This window comes from Centrocercus urophasianus, unplaced genomic scaffold (assembly GCF_019232065.1).
Source record: "Centrocercus urophasianus isolate 14NV4802_14NV808 unplaced genomic scaffold, USGS_Curo_1.0 seq_16, whole genome shotgun sequence".
In the NCBI taxonomy this organism is placed as follows: Eukaryota; Metazoa; Chordata; class Aves; order Galliformes; family Phasianidae; genus Centrocercus; species Centrocercus urophasianus.
Window position 1 is genome coordinate 8878559 of NW_024884711.1, and position 14347 is coordinate 8892905.

At 38.3% G+C, this 14347-nt stretch overlaps 1 protein-coding gene across 9 annotated transcripts in view; it reads left to right on the top strand.

Moving 5' to 3' along the window:
- The window catches only part of GADL1 (glutamate decarboxylase like 1), a 249377-nt gene that overhangs the window by 199174 nt on the left and 35856 nt on the right, over positions 1-14347 (top strand). For all 9 annotated transcript variants that reach the window (XM_042816576.1, XM_042816571.1, XM_042816573.1 and 6 more), the window contains 4 exons: positions 637-701; positions 943-1024; positions 7195-7394; positions 11965-12016. In XM_042816576.1, the coding sequence (XP_042672510.1) occupies positions 637-701; positions 943-1024; positions 7195-7394; positions 11965-12016 (399 nt within the window). The remainder of the gene's footprint in view (positions 1-636; positions 702-942; positions 1025-7194; positions 7395-11964; positions 12017-14347) is intronic.

Genomic DNA, 14347 nt, shown 5'->3' on the forward strand with positions numbered 1-14347 from the left:
TCTTTTCTTTTTTTTTTGTTTTTTTTTTCTGTTTTTTTTTCTGTTTTTTTTTTTTTCTCCCATAAGCTGAATTTGGATGTTTTGTGGACTGATGCCTTTTCTGCATCTCTGAGGAGTGTTGCTTATTTCACAGGAACCTATATGTGGATTCTTTTTTCATAAATGCTGATAATTCTTTTTTCAAGCTTAGTGTAATTTCTCAAATACAGTATGTGTCCCTAGATAAATGTTGTTTGAGAACTGGAGATATACTGCAGCTGGTGGGTGATATCTGGTACTTTCAGATTCACAGAGGAGAGTCACCTTCCTTAACTTGAAGTATCCAAAAGTTGAGTGTGATATATGCTTGTTTAGGCTCCGTCTGGAGTGCATGGAGAGAGACATGTGCAAAAGATGTCACTCAAAGATAGGCATCTGGAATAGATAAGAGGATGTAAGAGTTTCAGTGGAGAGCTACTCACTACAGAGAATGCCTCACTGATGCTTAGACCACACTCCTGGTTCTTAGGTGACCTGAGATTTAAAAATTTAAAGTGTGATAAAACATGGCAACTAGTAACTAAATGAAGCATTATCAGAGAGCACTAAATACTTTATAAAAATAACATTGCCTTGGCTCTGTAAATTTTCCAACAGGCTTCTTGGGGCGGCTCAGCTTTGATATCAAGAAAGCATCGCAGACTTCTTCATGGTATTCAAAGGTAAGGCAGTTTTAGTTCATGGTCACTCTTATCAGGGACTGAGATGGACAAATGTGGCCTAATGGCCTCTACGAAAGCTGTGTTTTCCAAAATATGTACTATTATTACTTATGGGGGGGGAGTAGAAGGGAAAGTCTGATTTATCTACTTGGAATGCATTTAAGCAGTTTTGACTCAAGTATCAATGATTATAGGTGCAATTTCTGTGCCTTCTTACCTTTCTCCCTTTGTAAATTTGTAGGGCAGATTCTGTTGCCTGGAATCCCCACAAAATGCTGTTGGCAGGAATTCAGTGCTGTGCTCTTCTGGTGAAAGACAACTCTGTAAGTCTTTCCATCTTTTTTTTTTCTCCTTCTCCTTTTTAAATGTAGTAGAATGTTATTGCTGTAATGTAGAAGTGGAGATAAAAAGAAAACAATTGTTAGCCAATTTTACTATACTGCAGTACAAAGGCTGAATGATGTTAACTGATACTATTTTCCATTTCATTAATAAATTAATAAAAATTAAGAGAGCAGGACCAAACAGACACAAGTCACTGTACACATCACTGGTCAAACTTTGCAGCTGGTGCCCTTCCTAGTTAGCTTCTGTATATGATTTACATTCAGAATTGAGTATTTTGTTGGCTGGGTCTGCAGTGCTTAAACACCAAGTCAAAGTCTTTAGAATAGCCATAGCCATTGGGACTGCAGTAGTACTGTGTCATTGTTTAAAGAGTGCCATCTACACAGAACTACTCTTTGCATCTTCTTACGTGGGTTCACCAGAGTGAGAAAGTAGAAGGATAGTTGTGGGAGTTGTGGGAGTTACATTCGATCAAAGATGCTGAGCCTTGTTTTCTCAAATCTACTACTTTTTCCTCTTCAGCACTAGGGTAATTTAGGCTTTCTAAAAACTATGAGTAGTTAAAAGATCTAGCAAGCAAACAAAGCTCTGATGACAAGTGTTGCAAAAATGACTTGAGTCTGCAGCGTGATGAGTCTTTATGGAATTCTTCCATCTCAATAAAGAAAACAGTAAATGGTTATTTAAAAAACCACTACAAATTCAGCCCTGCAAAAGCTTATGTACATTGTTACCATGAGAGTTTTAGCTTGTGCTTGGCTTTATCAATGACTGAACATCATGAGGATATGAAGTCCCTGAGGTTTACATAGCTGTTTTGTGGTCATGGTCTGTAAATTAGTTTTAAAAGTTCCTGTCAAAACAGCTGATGGTTTCTATTCAGTTGTGAGTTATCTGTCCATGTAACTGATTACTAACTCTTGGTAGTAAGAACAGATGAGGTCTAAAGGGCACAGATACTAATCAGCGCTCTCTTGGAGCAGTTAATTCCAAGTTGTGGGCAAGACATGATAGAAGAACAAGATGTGATTCCTCATTTCCTTAGGCTGGGGTCTGTGGAATTAAAGGGGATAGGTTCCAGGACTATCTGTCAGTCACTTTATCTTTATTCCAGACTGAAAAAGCAGCATAATAGAGTTATTGACTAAGGTTAATGTAGTCTCTAAGTTGCAGGCTTTGGAAGAACTCAGCACTGTATTTTTAACTAATTAGGCCCAATATATAGATAGATGTAGCCTCAGGTAATGATTACACTACTTAGGCTGCATACTGGAAACTTCTCTGGAAGAGAGAGGAGAGAAATGGAGAGGAATGAAATATTTTATCAGTGTTGGCATTTAGAGTCTCTTTATAAACACTGTTCCAACTCCAGGACTTTGATAGCCTTTGTATTCTTGCGTAGAGTGTAATATCTGTTAGAGCACTCCTATTCAACTTCTAAATCACAGCTATGCAGTGTTGTGTCAGAAGTTCTTGTAGAGATCAATCCTAGGCAGTTGAGAGGTGAAATAACAAAAGTGTTAGTGATCATACAATCAGATTCTGTAGTACAATGTGGCATGGTCCGGAAAGTGGAAGAGAGGGTCTTACATTGTGTTTAACTCCTTGAAAAGTGGCATTTAAGCATTTTGTATATGAAGCAATGTAAACTTTGTATGCAAACATGAGTGTGTGCTAATTTGGGGTGCTTTCTTACCAGTCACTAAGGAAAATGAAATGCATGTTTAAGACACTTCACCAGAAGGGCCTTGCTTCACTTTGATCCCTTCTATACCAGATCCAGAGCAGGGAGTTGGATCCAGTCTCTTTTTTTACCATTAAAAATGCTATTCGCACACTGGTATGAATAGGGAAGGATGTGTTTCCAGTTCTTATTTTGAATCGTTTTCTACTGCTCCTTAATTACTTATGTCTGTTGTTACAGATGAAGTCAACATATAAATATGAACGTAATCCCCTAGCTCTATGAGTAGGATGCTGAGGTGGGAGCTGGAGGAGTTTAGCACAGATTGCTCTGTTAGTAAATGTTCAAGTAGCCTCAAGAGGTTAGTTTCTGAAAGATGAATTCTTCAGGAAGTCAGACCAGAAAAATGTTAAGCACTGACATTAACTGCTGCTGTTGTATCAAGCCTTAGCTCCCTTTTGAAAGCTTCATTAAGGAAGTTTTATAGGCTTGACTGTCCATTTGATTAAAGGTCCATTTGGAAACTGAAGATAATATTAGCATTGGAGTTGGGTGATTTTAAGTGGACAAAATAAAGCCTTTCAGGTCTTTTTCTTTTTTAATGTAAAGACCAGGCTTGGTGTTTTACTTTGTTTCAACGGATGATGTTCATGATCTTGAGAGAGAATGATCTGGTAAGAGTAGTAACATCCTGTTTTCCTACTAGCAGCAGCAATAGTGACTGGTTTGGTTGTATTATTATACTGGATTATTATTATCACTATCATGTTTTTTCTTTTTTGCCCCATAGCATCAGTGAAGCTATGTACTTTAGCAGTGCTGATAATCTGAAGACATTGCAGCTAGATTTTTAGAATGAAATGCTGTATTTACATTCCTGTACAGACTTTTTTAAAACAGTCTACAGGGAAATGTTGAGTAAGGAAATCTTCCAGCCTTCATGAAGCAAAGTTGGAGTGGTTTCCAAAGAAGACAGATTAAAAAAAGAAAGAAATATGTGTTTGACTTGATTAGAAGAAAGAAGCCCTTTCACCAAGGGGAAAGAGAGATTGGTTAGTACTCTGAAAGGGATCAGATCAATGACAATAATTTCTCAGTGCTTAAATCACTCAAGAAATGCACAGCTATCACTTCTTCACTGCCATAACCTGAATAGCTTTCATCACTTTTGTGACAAGATATACTTCCTCAGAACAGACTTGTATTGCTCTGGTATGAATTGCAATGATTGTTTAAACACGGAGCTAGAGGGACTGGTACTCTGAAAAATTTAGTGAGTGTACTTTGTTCTTGTATGTTTTTAAAATGCTATGAATCAGCCTGAGGTTGTGCAATAATCCCTTAAAACCTCACAGTTACTCCAAATAAAGTCCTTCAGGTCTTTGGATCCTTGCTGTAATCTATATAAATATGATTATTATCATATATATATAGATAACTAATATTCATCAGAAATACCAAAGTTCTGTGACTCTTCAGATCTAGGTTAGATAATTAGTCATCCATTCTGGGGAATGAACAGAATTTTCACTTACTGCTTAAAAATAAAATCTAAAAGAATGTAGCTAACGAAGTCCCAGTTTAGCACAGAATGTTATTGATTCTGCTAGATATACCTACAGTGTAATCTCTTCCACATAATTAGCAGTGTCACAAAAATATCTAATTCACTGATTTTTTGTTATTTTTTTTTCTGGAGCAGCTGCAAGAAGCACTCTGTTTCCCACGATTTCTATTTGGGGTTGATGCTGCTGAGAGCTCGTTCTCACCTCTGGAAGTGAATTACAGAGGTGGCCTTTTGTAGTGCACTGCTTTTGATAATTTTCAAATACGCCACTCAAAAGATTGTCCTTCTTGCTTTAGATGAATGAAATCAGGAAGATATTTGTCTTGGGAGAAAAAGCTATTCATGTTGTATTAATAAAATTCAAACTTATTACTGGCATTGGAAATGGAAAGATATCAGAAGATGTGCAGTAGATAAGTGTGTTCAATGAGGAAAAGGATGTTTTGAATTATGTACTGTAAGGAACTGGATTGGGTTTGTATTGGTTTTGATATCAATAACTATTTATTTATTTGCGGTTAATTATAACATATAACAACAGTCTGTAGACTTGATCAAAACCAAGAACTCCTAGCAACTTATTGTGGAGTAGGGCTTTTATGAAAGTACGTTTCCTTTTTCTGAAACTTTTAACAGCCTCAGTATAAGATAGAGCACTATAATTAGTTCTGATCAAAGGGTAGAAACAGATAAAAGATGCTGAAGGAAGGAAGAATCTCAAACTTGCAAATAAGTCAGTTCTAATGAAATGTTTGAGATTCTTCTGAGCTGACGTAGCAACTCAGTTGCTGTGTGGACAGTCATAGAGGTCATCTTGCAAATGGCAGCGTTGAGTTAGAAAGCATACATTTTCTTTCAGTTCTTCTATACTTTTCCTTCATTTGACTGGGAAAACAGAGATAACATTTAATGTGCACAGCATGTTTGAGCTTTTTTACTTTTGCATCAACATTGATCACAGAGTAACTGCTTTCTTGAGCAGGAAATTTGTATTGGATTTTTTTTTTTTTTGCTTCCTTCTGTCCTGTACCCTATCCTGTAGCTTTTCCCTTACTCTTCCACCTTGCTTCTTGCATTGGTCTGGCATACTCCCTTTCCCTTCCACAAGACATTAATTTTTGTTTTTTCCTCCTATCTGATCCAGTGATATGCCAGGGATGTAACTGCTTCTCTCTGGAGAGAGCAGCAGGATTTCTTGAGTGTGTCTTATTAGTAGTAAGATAAACAGATAGAAAGAGACAATCGCACCAGCATGTCCTGTCAGTTTTGGAAGCACCAGGAGAGTAGGACACTAACAGAAAGTTGAATCCCTGCAGAAGCAGTGGAGAAGAATTCTTCATGTTGTTTTTCTCCCTTTGTGCTATTCAAATAGACATGCAGGGTTTCTTTTGTTTATGATTTTTTTAAAGTATTGACAGAGGGAATTGAAAAAGCAGGGTCAGAAGGAGACTATTCTGTATGTGCCAATCAAATATTTCCAATTTTCATATATTTTTGGAGTTCTCTATCTTGAATCTTTTTTCTTTTTTTTACTACTACTAAAGTTACCAGCAGTATATTGCAAATAAATTAAGAACTACCTCCTCCTTTAAAAGTGATGTCAGCTACTACCATTTGGAATTCAGACTTGGAGCCAACAACAGAGAAATGGCTGAAGTTGGTTCAGTTGGTTCAAACTGAGGGGTGGTGCTCAATTGAAAAATGAATTATGGTGTTCACTAAATAGTGTAGCATCTTTTGCCATGTTGTGCCCTTATTGTTTATTGTTCTCTTTTGTATGGAGGATTTCTAGTTCTCTTACATAGACATCTGAATTTCAGTCAGATGCTATAGCCATGTTTTTAACCTCACCTGAATTTCTATTCTAGTATTATTTTAGAGATGTTTTTGTTCACCCACATGTAATATCCCTGACAAATCTATGACCCTGCCTGTCTCCTGTGCTTATTGGAGGGCCACTGTCACCTCTGACCTTTTAACTTCCCTTCTGCTAGTGCTTCTCTCTACTTTTCTTTCTTCTGTCAATGGCTACTCCTTTGTCTCTTTTCCTCCCCCTCACCTTTAAACCTAAAATAGCCTCTTTGCTTTCTTGGCTTTGTTCTTTGCTGGAACGTGTCACGGTACTCATTTTTTTGTCTGTTTTCTGCTGGTCATCTCTGCCTAGACAGCTTTTCAGAATTTGAGGGACTGTTGGAGAGTGCTGACTAAAAATAATTTCATTAGTAATCCTTAATCAAGGTACACTAAAGTACTTGCTATTTTCAAATTGTCTGATCTGTGAATGGAGACAGAAATTGGCATTACACTCATCTGTCACTGGTATTTCCCCTGAATCAGTCAGATAACAAACGCTAGATACGCAGAAACCATCTACTGCTAAAAGCTAAACCTTTTGGTTTGGGGCTAAAACATTCTTCACACAACTAACTGTGCCACGTGTAAAGTTTTTTGGCCTTTAAGGAAAGAAGAAATATATTGAGCCATTTGTGAAAGTGTAAGAAACTCCTCAGTCTGTTTTTTTTTTTTTTTTCTTTTTTCTTTTTTTGACCTACAGGCTATAGCAGTGGACGCAGGCTTTTGTTTCTCTTTCTTCCCAATATGTTTATGTCTTTGGGGAGCTGTTTCTATGGTACCCACATCAGCTATTTCTTGAGATTTGTGGCAGAATTGCTCTTCAACCTGCAATGTTTTCTTGTAGTCAGCACTGACTTTAGTGGGTTCAGGCTAATCCAGCATTCTAAAACATAACTAACCAGTGGTGAATGGTGTGTTGCACATGCACTTTTTTTTTTTTTTAACAGAGCGGTTGATTCAGAGAGGGAAAAAGGATTTGGCTTGTGAGAATAACAAGTTTTAATACTTTCTTATCTAAACCTCTGTTGTGTTTCCAATAGGGCCTCCTGAAGAAGTGTTACTCTGCCAAGGCTGCATACCTGTTCCAGCAGGACAAGTTCTATGATGTCAGCTATGACACTGGTGACAAGTCCATTCAGTGCAGCAGACGTCCAGATGCATTCAAATTCTGGCTCATGTGGAAAGCATTGGGAACCACAGGCCTTGAGGAGAGAGTGAACAGAGCACTGGCTTTGGCTAGGTACCTCCTCATGTTTTTTGAATAGTCTGTTTCATTGATTGTCTGAAATGCTGACAGTGCTGACACCTCTTAGAACAGACCAAACTGTTACTTTTTTCCCGCTTTTGTTTCTGCATAACATGAAGAATAAATTAGTAGCAATAGCAATAATAATGAGTGTGATTAAATTTGCTAAAATATTTAATAGTAATTATTCCTTGTAAAAATAGGGATAGATGTTGGTTAAAAAAAAGTGAATTCCTCTATCGATCTATGTTGTTTAATGTCTGTGATATATGATCTGGGTATAGGGTAATGCTTACCAGTGTTCCCTCCTCTTTCTAACTCGTAACTGTATGTTCTAGTATTAATGCAAAAGGAGCACCGTGTGCCAGGCTCTGAGCCGTGTCTAGCAAGAAGTAAATTTGCCATTCTTCTGTTCCCTTAATTCCTCATGACTAAAAAACACAGAATGCCAGTGATGTTTGTGGGGAAATTCATACAAGGATGCTGCTAATGTTAGAAAGTAGTAGAACTACATGAAGATGGAGGCAGATTTTCTTTTTGAGGTAATGCATGCTTACTTTCATAGGTTTACTGAAATTCTTAATGCTTATAGTATGTTCAGTTAGGAGCTGAAATGTCTTTCTTTTATGGTGGTTAGTTAGTGTTTATTTTTTTTTCTTTCCAATTTTACTACTTTTTTGGTCTGACAACTGGATTTCACAAGTGAAATTCAGGAAATTCTTGCTGGAAGGTGTTTCTAAAATGGTGATGTCTTGGGAATAAACTCCTGTATACCAGTTGTTTTGTCTTCTAATGGAAGAGAGAATATTGAAATAACGGCCCATTAAAAACAATTCACTTAAAATACTGTAATTATTCAGAATGTGCACAGAATGAACTGTATTGAAATCTTTGCCCACTCCTGGGCTACCGATATGTATATACCTATAGTGCACTACTATAATACAAATCATCAGTATTTAAAGGCAGTCATCCATATCATATTGACATTTTATTTTTAATATAAGCCACCAAGTTTAATAGAACTTAATGTTTACTGAAAATTAGAGGAATAGTGTCACTTTAACAAAGTCACTTAAAGGAGAAGTTGAAATGTTCATGGCTTAAACCCAGAGTGGATTAGGAAAGAGTAAAGAGAGAATCAAAACCAGAAAAGCCCGGTTGAGCTTTGGCCTTATTCTCTCTGATTTCTTCAAAGCCACTAATTATTTTACTGATTATATGCCCTTAAAGTCTTCTGATTAGATTGCACCTTGTATTTGTTCTGAAGCATTGTACTGATCTGTGTCTGTACAGAGTCTGTAATTCATTCCATTATCAGTAGTAGAATTCAGCCTTATGAAGGTCACTGGCCAAAGTCATCTGACTGAGTGCAGAGTGATTAATGACTTCTCTTGGATCAATATTTTCTTTAAATGTTAGGATTCGGCTTCTAAGCTGAGTTCAATTCTAAGGAGTGACTGGGATTTTTTGTTTCTTATTTTTCTGTTGCTTTAAGAAGAAAATTAATTTTTAGTCATTATCTGATGAAGTATATTCTTTGTAGTAACTGCATTGCTATCTTGAGTTTGCATGTACATGAGCACTTTGCAGCTGAGACATCAGGTTTACTGGGCATGATGCCAGGTTTCTTAACTACCCAACAGCTGTGCAGTCTTTATCCTGATTTGTTACAGTAGATTTTACTTTGCTATTCCTAAGATAGAATTTCAGTATTTTTGAACACAGACCTGGATTAATTCTGGAATTGATACGTTGGCTGCACAACTTGAGAGCAAGATTTGTTTTCTGTGGATAGCTAGAACAGCAAAGGTTTTAAAGTAATTGCAGTCATGTATTTCTGTTGCATCAGACTTTACTTATTGGCTATTCCATTAATTTCTTGTTGGTTTAGAGGTGAATCATGTTTTCAATATAATAGATAACCTTAATATATTAGATATAACTCTACCCAACTCTGCACTTTGTTTCAGCATATTGCAGTTTTTCTGCCTTTTTCTTCTTTTAATAACACCTACTTCTAACAGACGTATGTCTGCTTTCAATGAAGATTCCCACCCCTCACTTTCCATAAGGTTTAATCATAGCAAATAGCACTTCTCTGTGCATGCCAGTCCTCACTGAGATTCAAGCCCTTCTGACTTTCTCCAAATGTGATGTGATAATAAAATTCCACTGTCAGCCATGGAAAGATGCAGAGTAAATTGCTCCACTGCCATCAGATGAATTACAGACTCTGTGCAGACTCAGACCAGCAGGGCTCATTGGCAGAGCTTTAAACTAGGTTTAAAGGGGGAGGGAAGTAATAGCAAGCTTGCCTACGATAAGATATAGGATGACATAACTAGGTTAGAGGGACAGGGTGCTAGTGGAGGCTCTTAGCCTGCTGCCCTGAGATGTGCTGTCAACACTGCAGTGCGACTGAAGTCTTATGACATTGAGTCAGGTGTAACTGAGGCAATAGAAGAAGACAAGACTAGACTCAAGGGAAATAATTCAAAGGAGTTACCTACCAAGAAATTGACAAGGCTGGTTACCCAGCTGAAGTGCCTCTACACAAATGCGCAGTAGAAAGGCTTCTACTGGTATGTCAACCAGAAAAGGAATGTCCAAGAAGGAATGCCACCCCTCAGTGAGCAATACAGACAGGCTGGTAAAAACAGACAAGGATAGACAGAAGTACTAAACAACTTATTTGTCACAGTTGTCACAGGAAAATGTTCTTTATACATCCCTCAACCAAATGGGTTGGAAGGTGGGAACTGGGGCCTTTGACATGATCACACAACATCCTTCTCTCCAAAATGGAAAGATATGGATTTGATGAGTGGACTGTTCAATGGGCAAGAACCGATTGCAAGATGGTACCCAAAGAATAATGGTCAGTGGCTCGATGTCTGGGTAGAGATGAGTGATGTCCACCAGGGGTCAATACTAGAGCCATGAGCTATCCTCATGCTTGCCTTTCAGTATGCCTCACTTCCAACCTAAGGAGTAGTGTGAACATAAACAGCAGGGTCTGAATGGTCAGGGCAGAGAACACCCAGATCCCAGGGTTCTTACAATGAAGAGAAACATCTCAGCCATGCACAGTTCAGTGCAAGTCATAGAGCTGTGCTGCTGGGAATTGGCATTTTGTCACAGCAGTCATTTTATGGGAATGTGTGCTAGGAGGTAATAATGAGTCATATGCAAAGTACTTGTTAATGATAATGTGGCAAGTCCCCATGCTCAGTTTGGAAAATGTACCATCTAGAGTATTGTTTACTGTCTCCCTAGCCAATCTGTTTCTGCTGCACCTCAGGCTTTGCAGACACAGCTGTGCTGGCAGTGTCCCTGTGAAAGCAGATTTCAGGGGTGTAAATAGGACCAGGGGGCTTATTCTGACAGTATTTTTTTCCCCTCTGGTAGTGAATAAAGGAATTATTTCTGTGATGACCAGCAAGGCAGCTGCAGGCAGGAAAATGCTGAATGAATGCAACAGAAAAACAGGCTTATACAAAATCTGAAGCTTGATAGTCTTCATTTTGTTGCTGTTAGAGAGCACCTTTGTATAGAAGATAAAAATATATTGACACAACAATACTGTCTGAACTTGAGGGAGTTTCTTTGGAGTTTTCCTTGGAAAACATTTTTGGGGGGGGGGGGAACACACGGGACAGTAATGGGAGAAGCCAACCTGCTTTAGGAGGGCGTTGATCAGGGCAGCCTGATGTCGTGGTTGGCAACTGTGCCCAGGGCAGAGGAGTTAGAATTTGATGATCTTTAGGGTCCCTTCACTAGAGGTTTCTTCCGACTCCTGTGATTCTGAGAAGCACTAGCTATGTCAAACTGTCCTCCTTGCCTCAAAACTCTGGACTGATATCTGCCAACATCAAAGTTGAGGTCATGTTTTTAAAAAATTGATGCTGTTTGGATCCAAATGTTTAATTTAAATTGGCCTTTCTTTTAAATGTCTTCTTATTCTCTTTCTTTTTTTAAATCTATTTTAGTGCATTGTTAGAAAAGGATGTCCAGGGATTATTGTGAAGTCTCATTGAATGGAAGTGCACATTGTTATATAAAATGTGGAACAAGGACAGTAGCAGAAAAACTGATGGGAACTTAAATTCTGGGTAAAGCTGCAGGATAGTGGTGACAATAGTTGTAGTGCAAGGGATTTAAAAGTAAGCAGGGAATAAGACAGCAGCACAGCATCGGCACTTGTGGAAAAGAGGTTGAGGAGTTGGTGGAAATATAAATGGAAATTTGCATCAGAAAAATTCACAGCCTGATGTAAATAGGATCAGTTTGTGCCATGTGGTCCACTGAAAATCTGTGCCTGAGGGCAGAATTTGGCCTCTCCTAAGTGCTCGTTAGCTTGCTGTAGCCTTCATTTGTTTCTAGGAGCTGATAGTTACTATATTTTCACAGCAGGTAGAAATGAGGTTTAACTATGATTTCTTCAAGGAGATTTGGGAAAGAAAAGGAGTAAAAAAAAAAAAAAAAAAGTGTTCAAGGCCTTTTTTCTTCCCTGTATGTACTGCATTGTTCTATGCTTAAACCCCTGTGTTTTTGATTACAGATATCTTGTGGAAGAAATTAAGAAAAGAGAAGGATTTCAGCTTCTTTTGGAGGTAAGTGAAAATGGAATTGAAGTAGTATTATTGTGGTTTCTTGTCTATTGTTTGGCTTTGTTCTTTTTAGCCAAATGCCACTTTACGTTTGAAGTGTGTAATTCAATAAGCTGTGATGCACAGATGTGTTCGAACACATATGTTCTGTATTCCCTACCATCAGTCTGCCCATTATCATAGCTTCTGGGCCTGTATTACCTCAGGGTGTATAAATGGAGTGCTTTTCTGTGAAAGTGAAGAGTCTGACTGGTAAAAATGTAGTGCTTGCCAGACTTGCAGATAGGATTGTGTGCTGGAAGAATAATCAGAATACTTTAACTTTTCATCATTTAAGTCCTTTTTTTTCTTCCCCCTCCCCCCCCCTTAATTCTGTTTCTACAACCATCTTCCTAAAAACTAACATAAAGTTATTTATTATTGCTAAACCCATCAGCTTAATATCTGATAATTGTCTTGCTTAGGGGAGAATGAGCAGGGTTAAAGACTTCCATTTCTGAGCCTATCCCCAGCTATTTGTTTACTGAGATTAATATCTGGGATGGAGAAGGGGGAGAGGGCATTGAAAAGACCTGTCATCTGCTTTCTTGGAAGTGTACGCATCTCGAAGGCTGCTGGGTGAATACCATGAATAGGGAGAGAACACTCAGAAAGCAACAAATGTTAAGATGCAGATTTGGTTTACATTTGCTGATGCAATGAGCATTCTAGGTTAGGCTAGAATTAATATGAGATATATATTTAAGACTATATTTCTTGTAGAACTTAAACTTCTTCCTTTTAACTTTGAAAACTGCTGACTTGAAAGTGCATACTGGGAAACTGTATATGCAGTCAAGAATGCTGGGAAACAGCACTTGATTGGTTTACTGAAGTGGTACATTCATTAAAAAACTCTCCCTTCCCCATTATTGTAGGGATTAGCAATAAGGCTAGATCTACTGTAGATGTGAAAGGTGTTGGGTGAGCAGAGGCTGCTGTTTAGTTCCTTTGGGAATAGGACACCTGGATGGAGAATGAGATTGGAGAGAGTGCTATGTTATGGGCTATGAGAAGGAGGTTGAGCAAGGGTTAAAAAGTTTTCAGGAGCATAAGAGGACAAGCAGTGAGAGTTTAAGGAAAGTCAGGGCAAGTCAAGTGAGCCGTTTATGAAAGGAAATTGGACTTCAGACAAGAATCTTGGGAAGATGATCCTCTGGTGCACGCAGAGAAAGTCTTGTAATGAGAACTGCTCTGCAGCCTGGAAATACCACACGTGCATGTGTCATCTTGAACTCCTCGGTGGTACAACTGCTTACCTGCTTGGATGAGAACTGTGACAAGATGACAAGAAATAGTGAAGCATAGCTGGGGGTAGTTGGGATTTTCTTGGATGAACAGTATTTTCAGAGAGGGATGAAGTATCTGATATGTGAAAGGAAACAGAGATAATCAAGGAGGCAATATAGGCAGTGGCAACGTGGTAATATATGCCATCTGCTTCATGCTGTCATCTGATTTTAAACAGTTTTAGAATAAACCCTCCAACAGTCAGCTCATATTTGCGTTCATGAGGAAATCACTGCCTCTTTAGGGTCTGTGTTTGTGTGTACTTAGTACAGGCACTTAGGGGGAAGAAATGAGACTTCAAGTGCTGAGCTTTTTTTCATTCAGGGACAGGAGGTGGCAGGTTTGCAGTTCTATTCCTGCTGACAACGATATTCTCCTTGATGATTAAATTGTATTTAATGCATTCTTTGAAGCGAGGCGGAAAATGGTATGAGCAGTTCCCAGTGCCCTTTCATGAAAGAGCACATCTCAGCTGGCGGGCTCTCCTCATTCAGGGTCTGCCTTGGTTGTAAGAGCAGCCGCATTCAGTGGGATGAAGCAGTGGTGTGATCCATCTATCAGGCTTCCTTTTTTTTCATTCAATCATACTAATGAGGATGGTGTGTGGAAGGGAGAGGGAGTGTTAGTTCATAATCCAAGTTGTGATTTAGAACCCAGTTAAATACTGCGTTGCAAATGATATAGGTCAAGATTAACTGAGTGTTGCTGTGGTAGCATTGGATAGGATTGGAACACATATCTACTCATGCTATTGCTATCTGTACAGGTAAAAAATAGAATAAAATTTGTTCCAAATTAGTATGAAATTTAGTCAGATTCTGGAATGGTCTGCTGGGAGCCTTTTTTCAATTACAGGCAAAATGGAAACCTCATAAAACAAAATGCTTTCTTTTATAATGTATGATGAACATCCATTCTTCAGGAGGCTTGCAGTTTACTCTCCACTGAGTTTAAATGAAACATTGTGCAGGAGGGAAGCAGAGATGTGGAGTCTTTGCTCAAAAG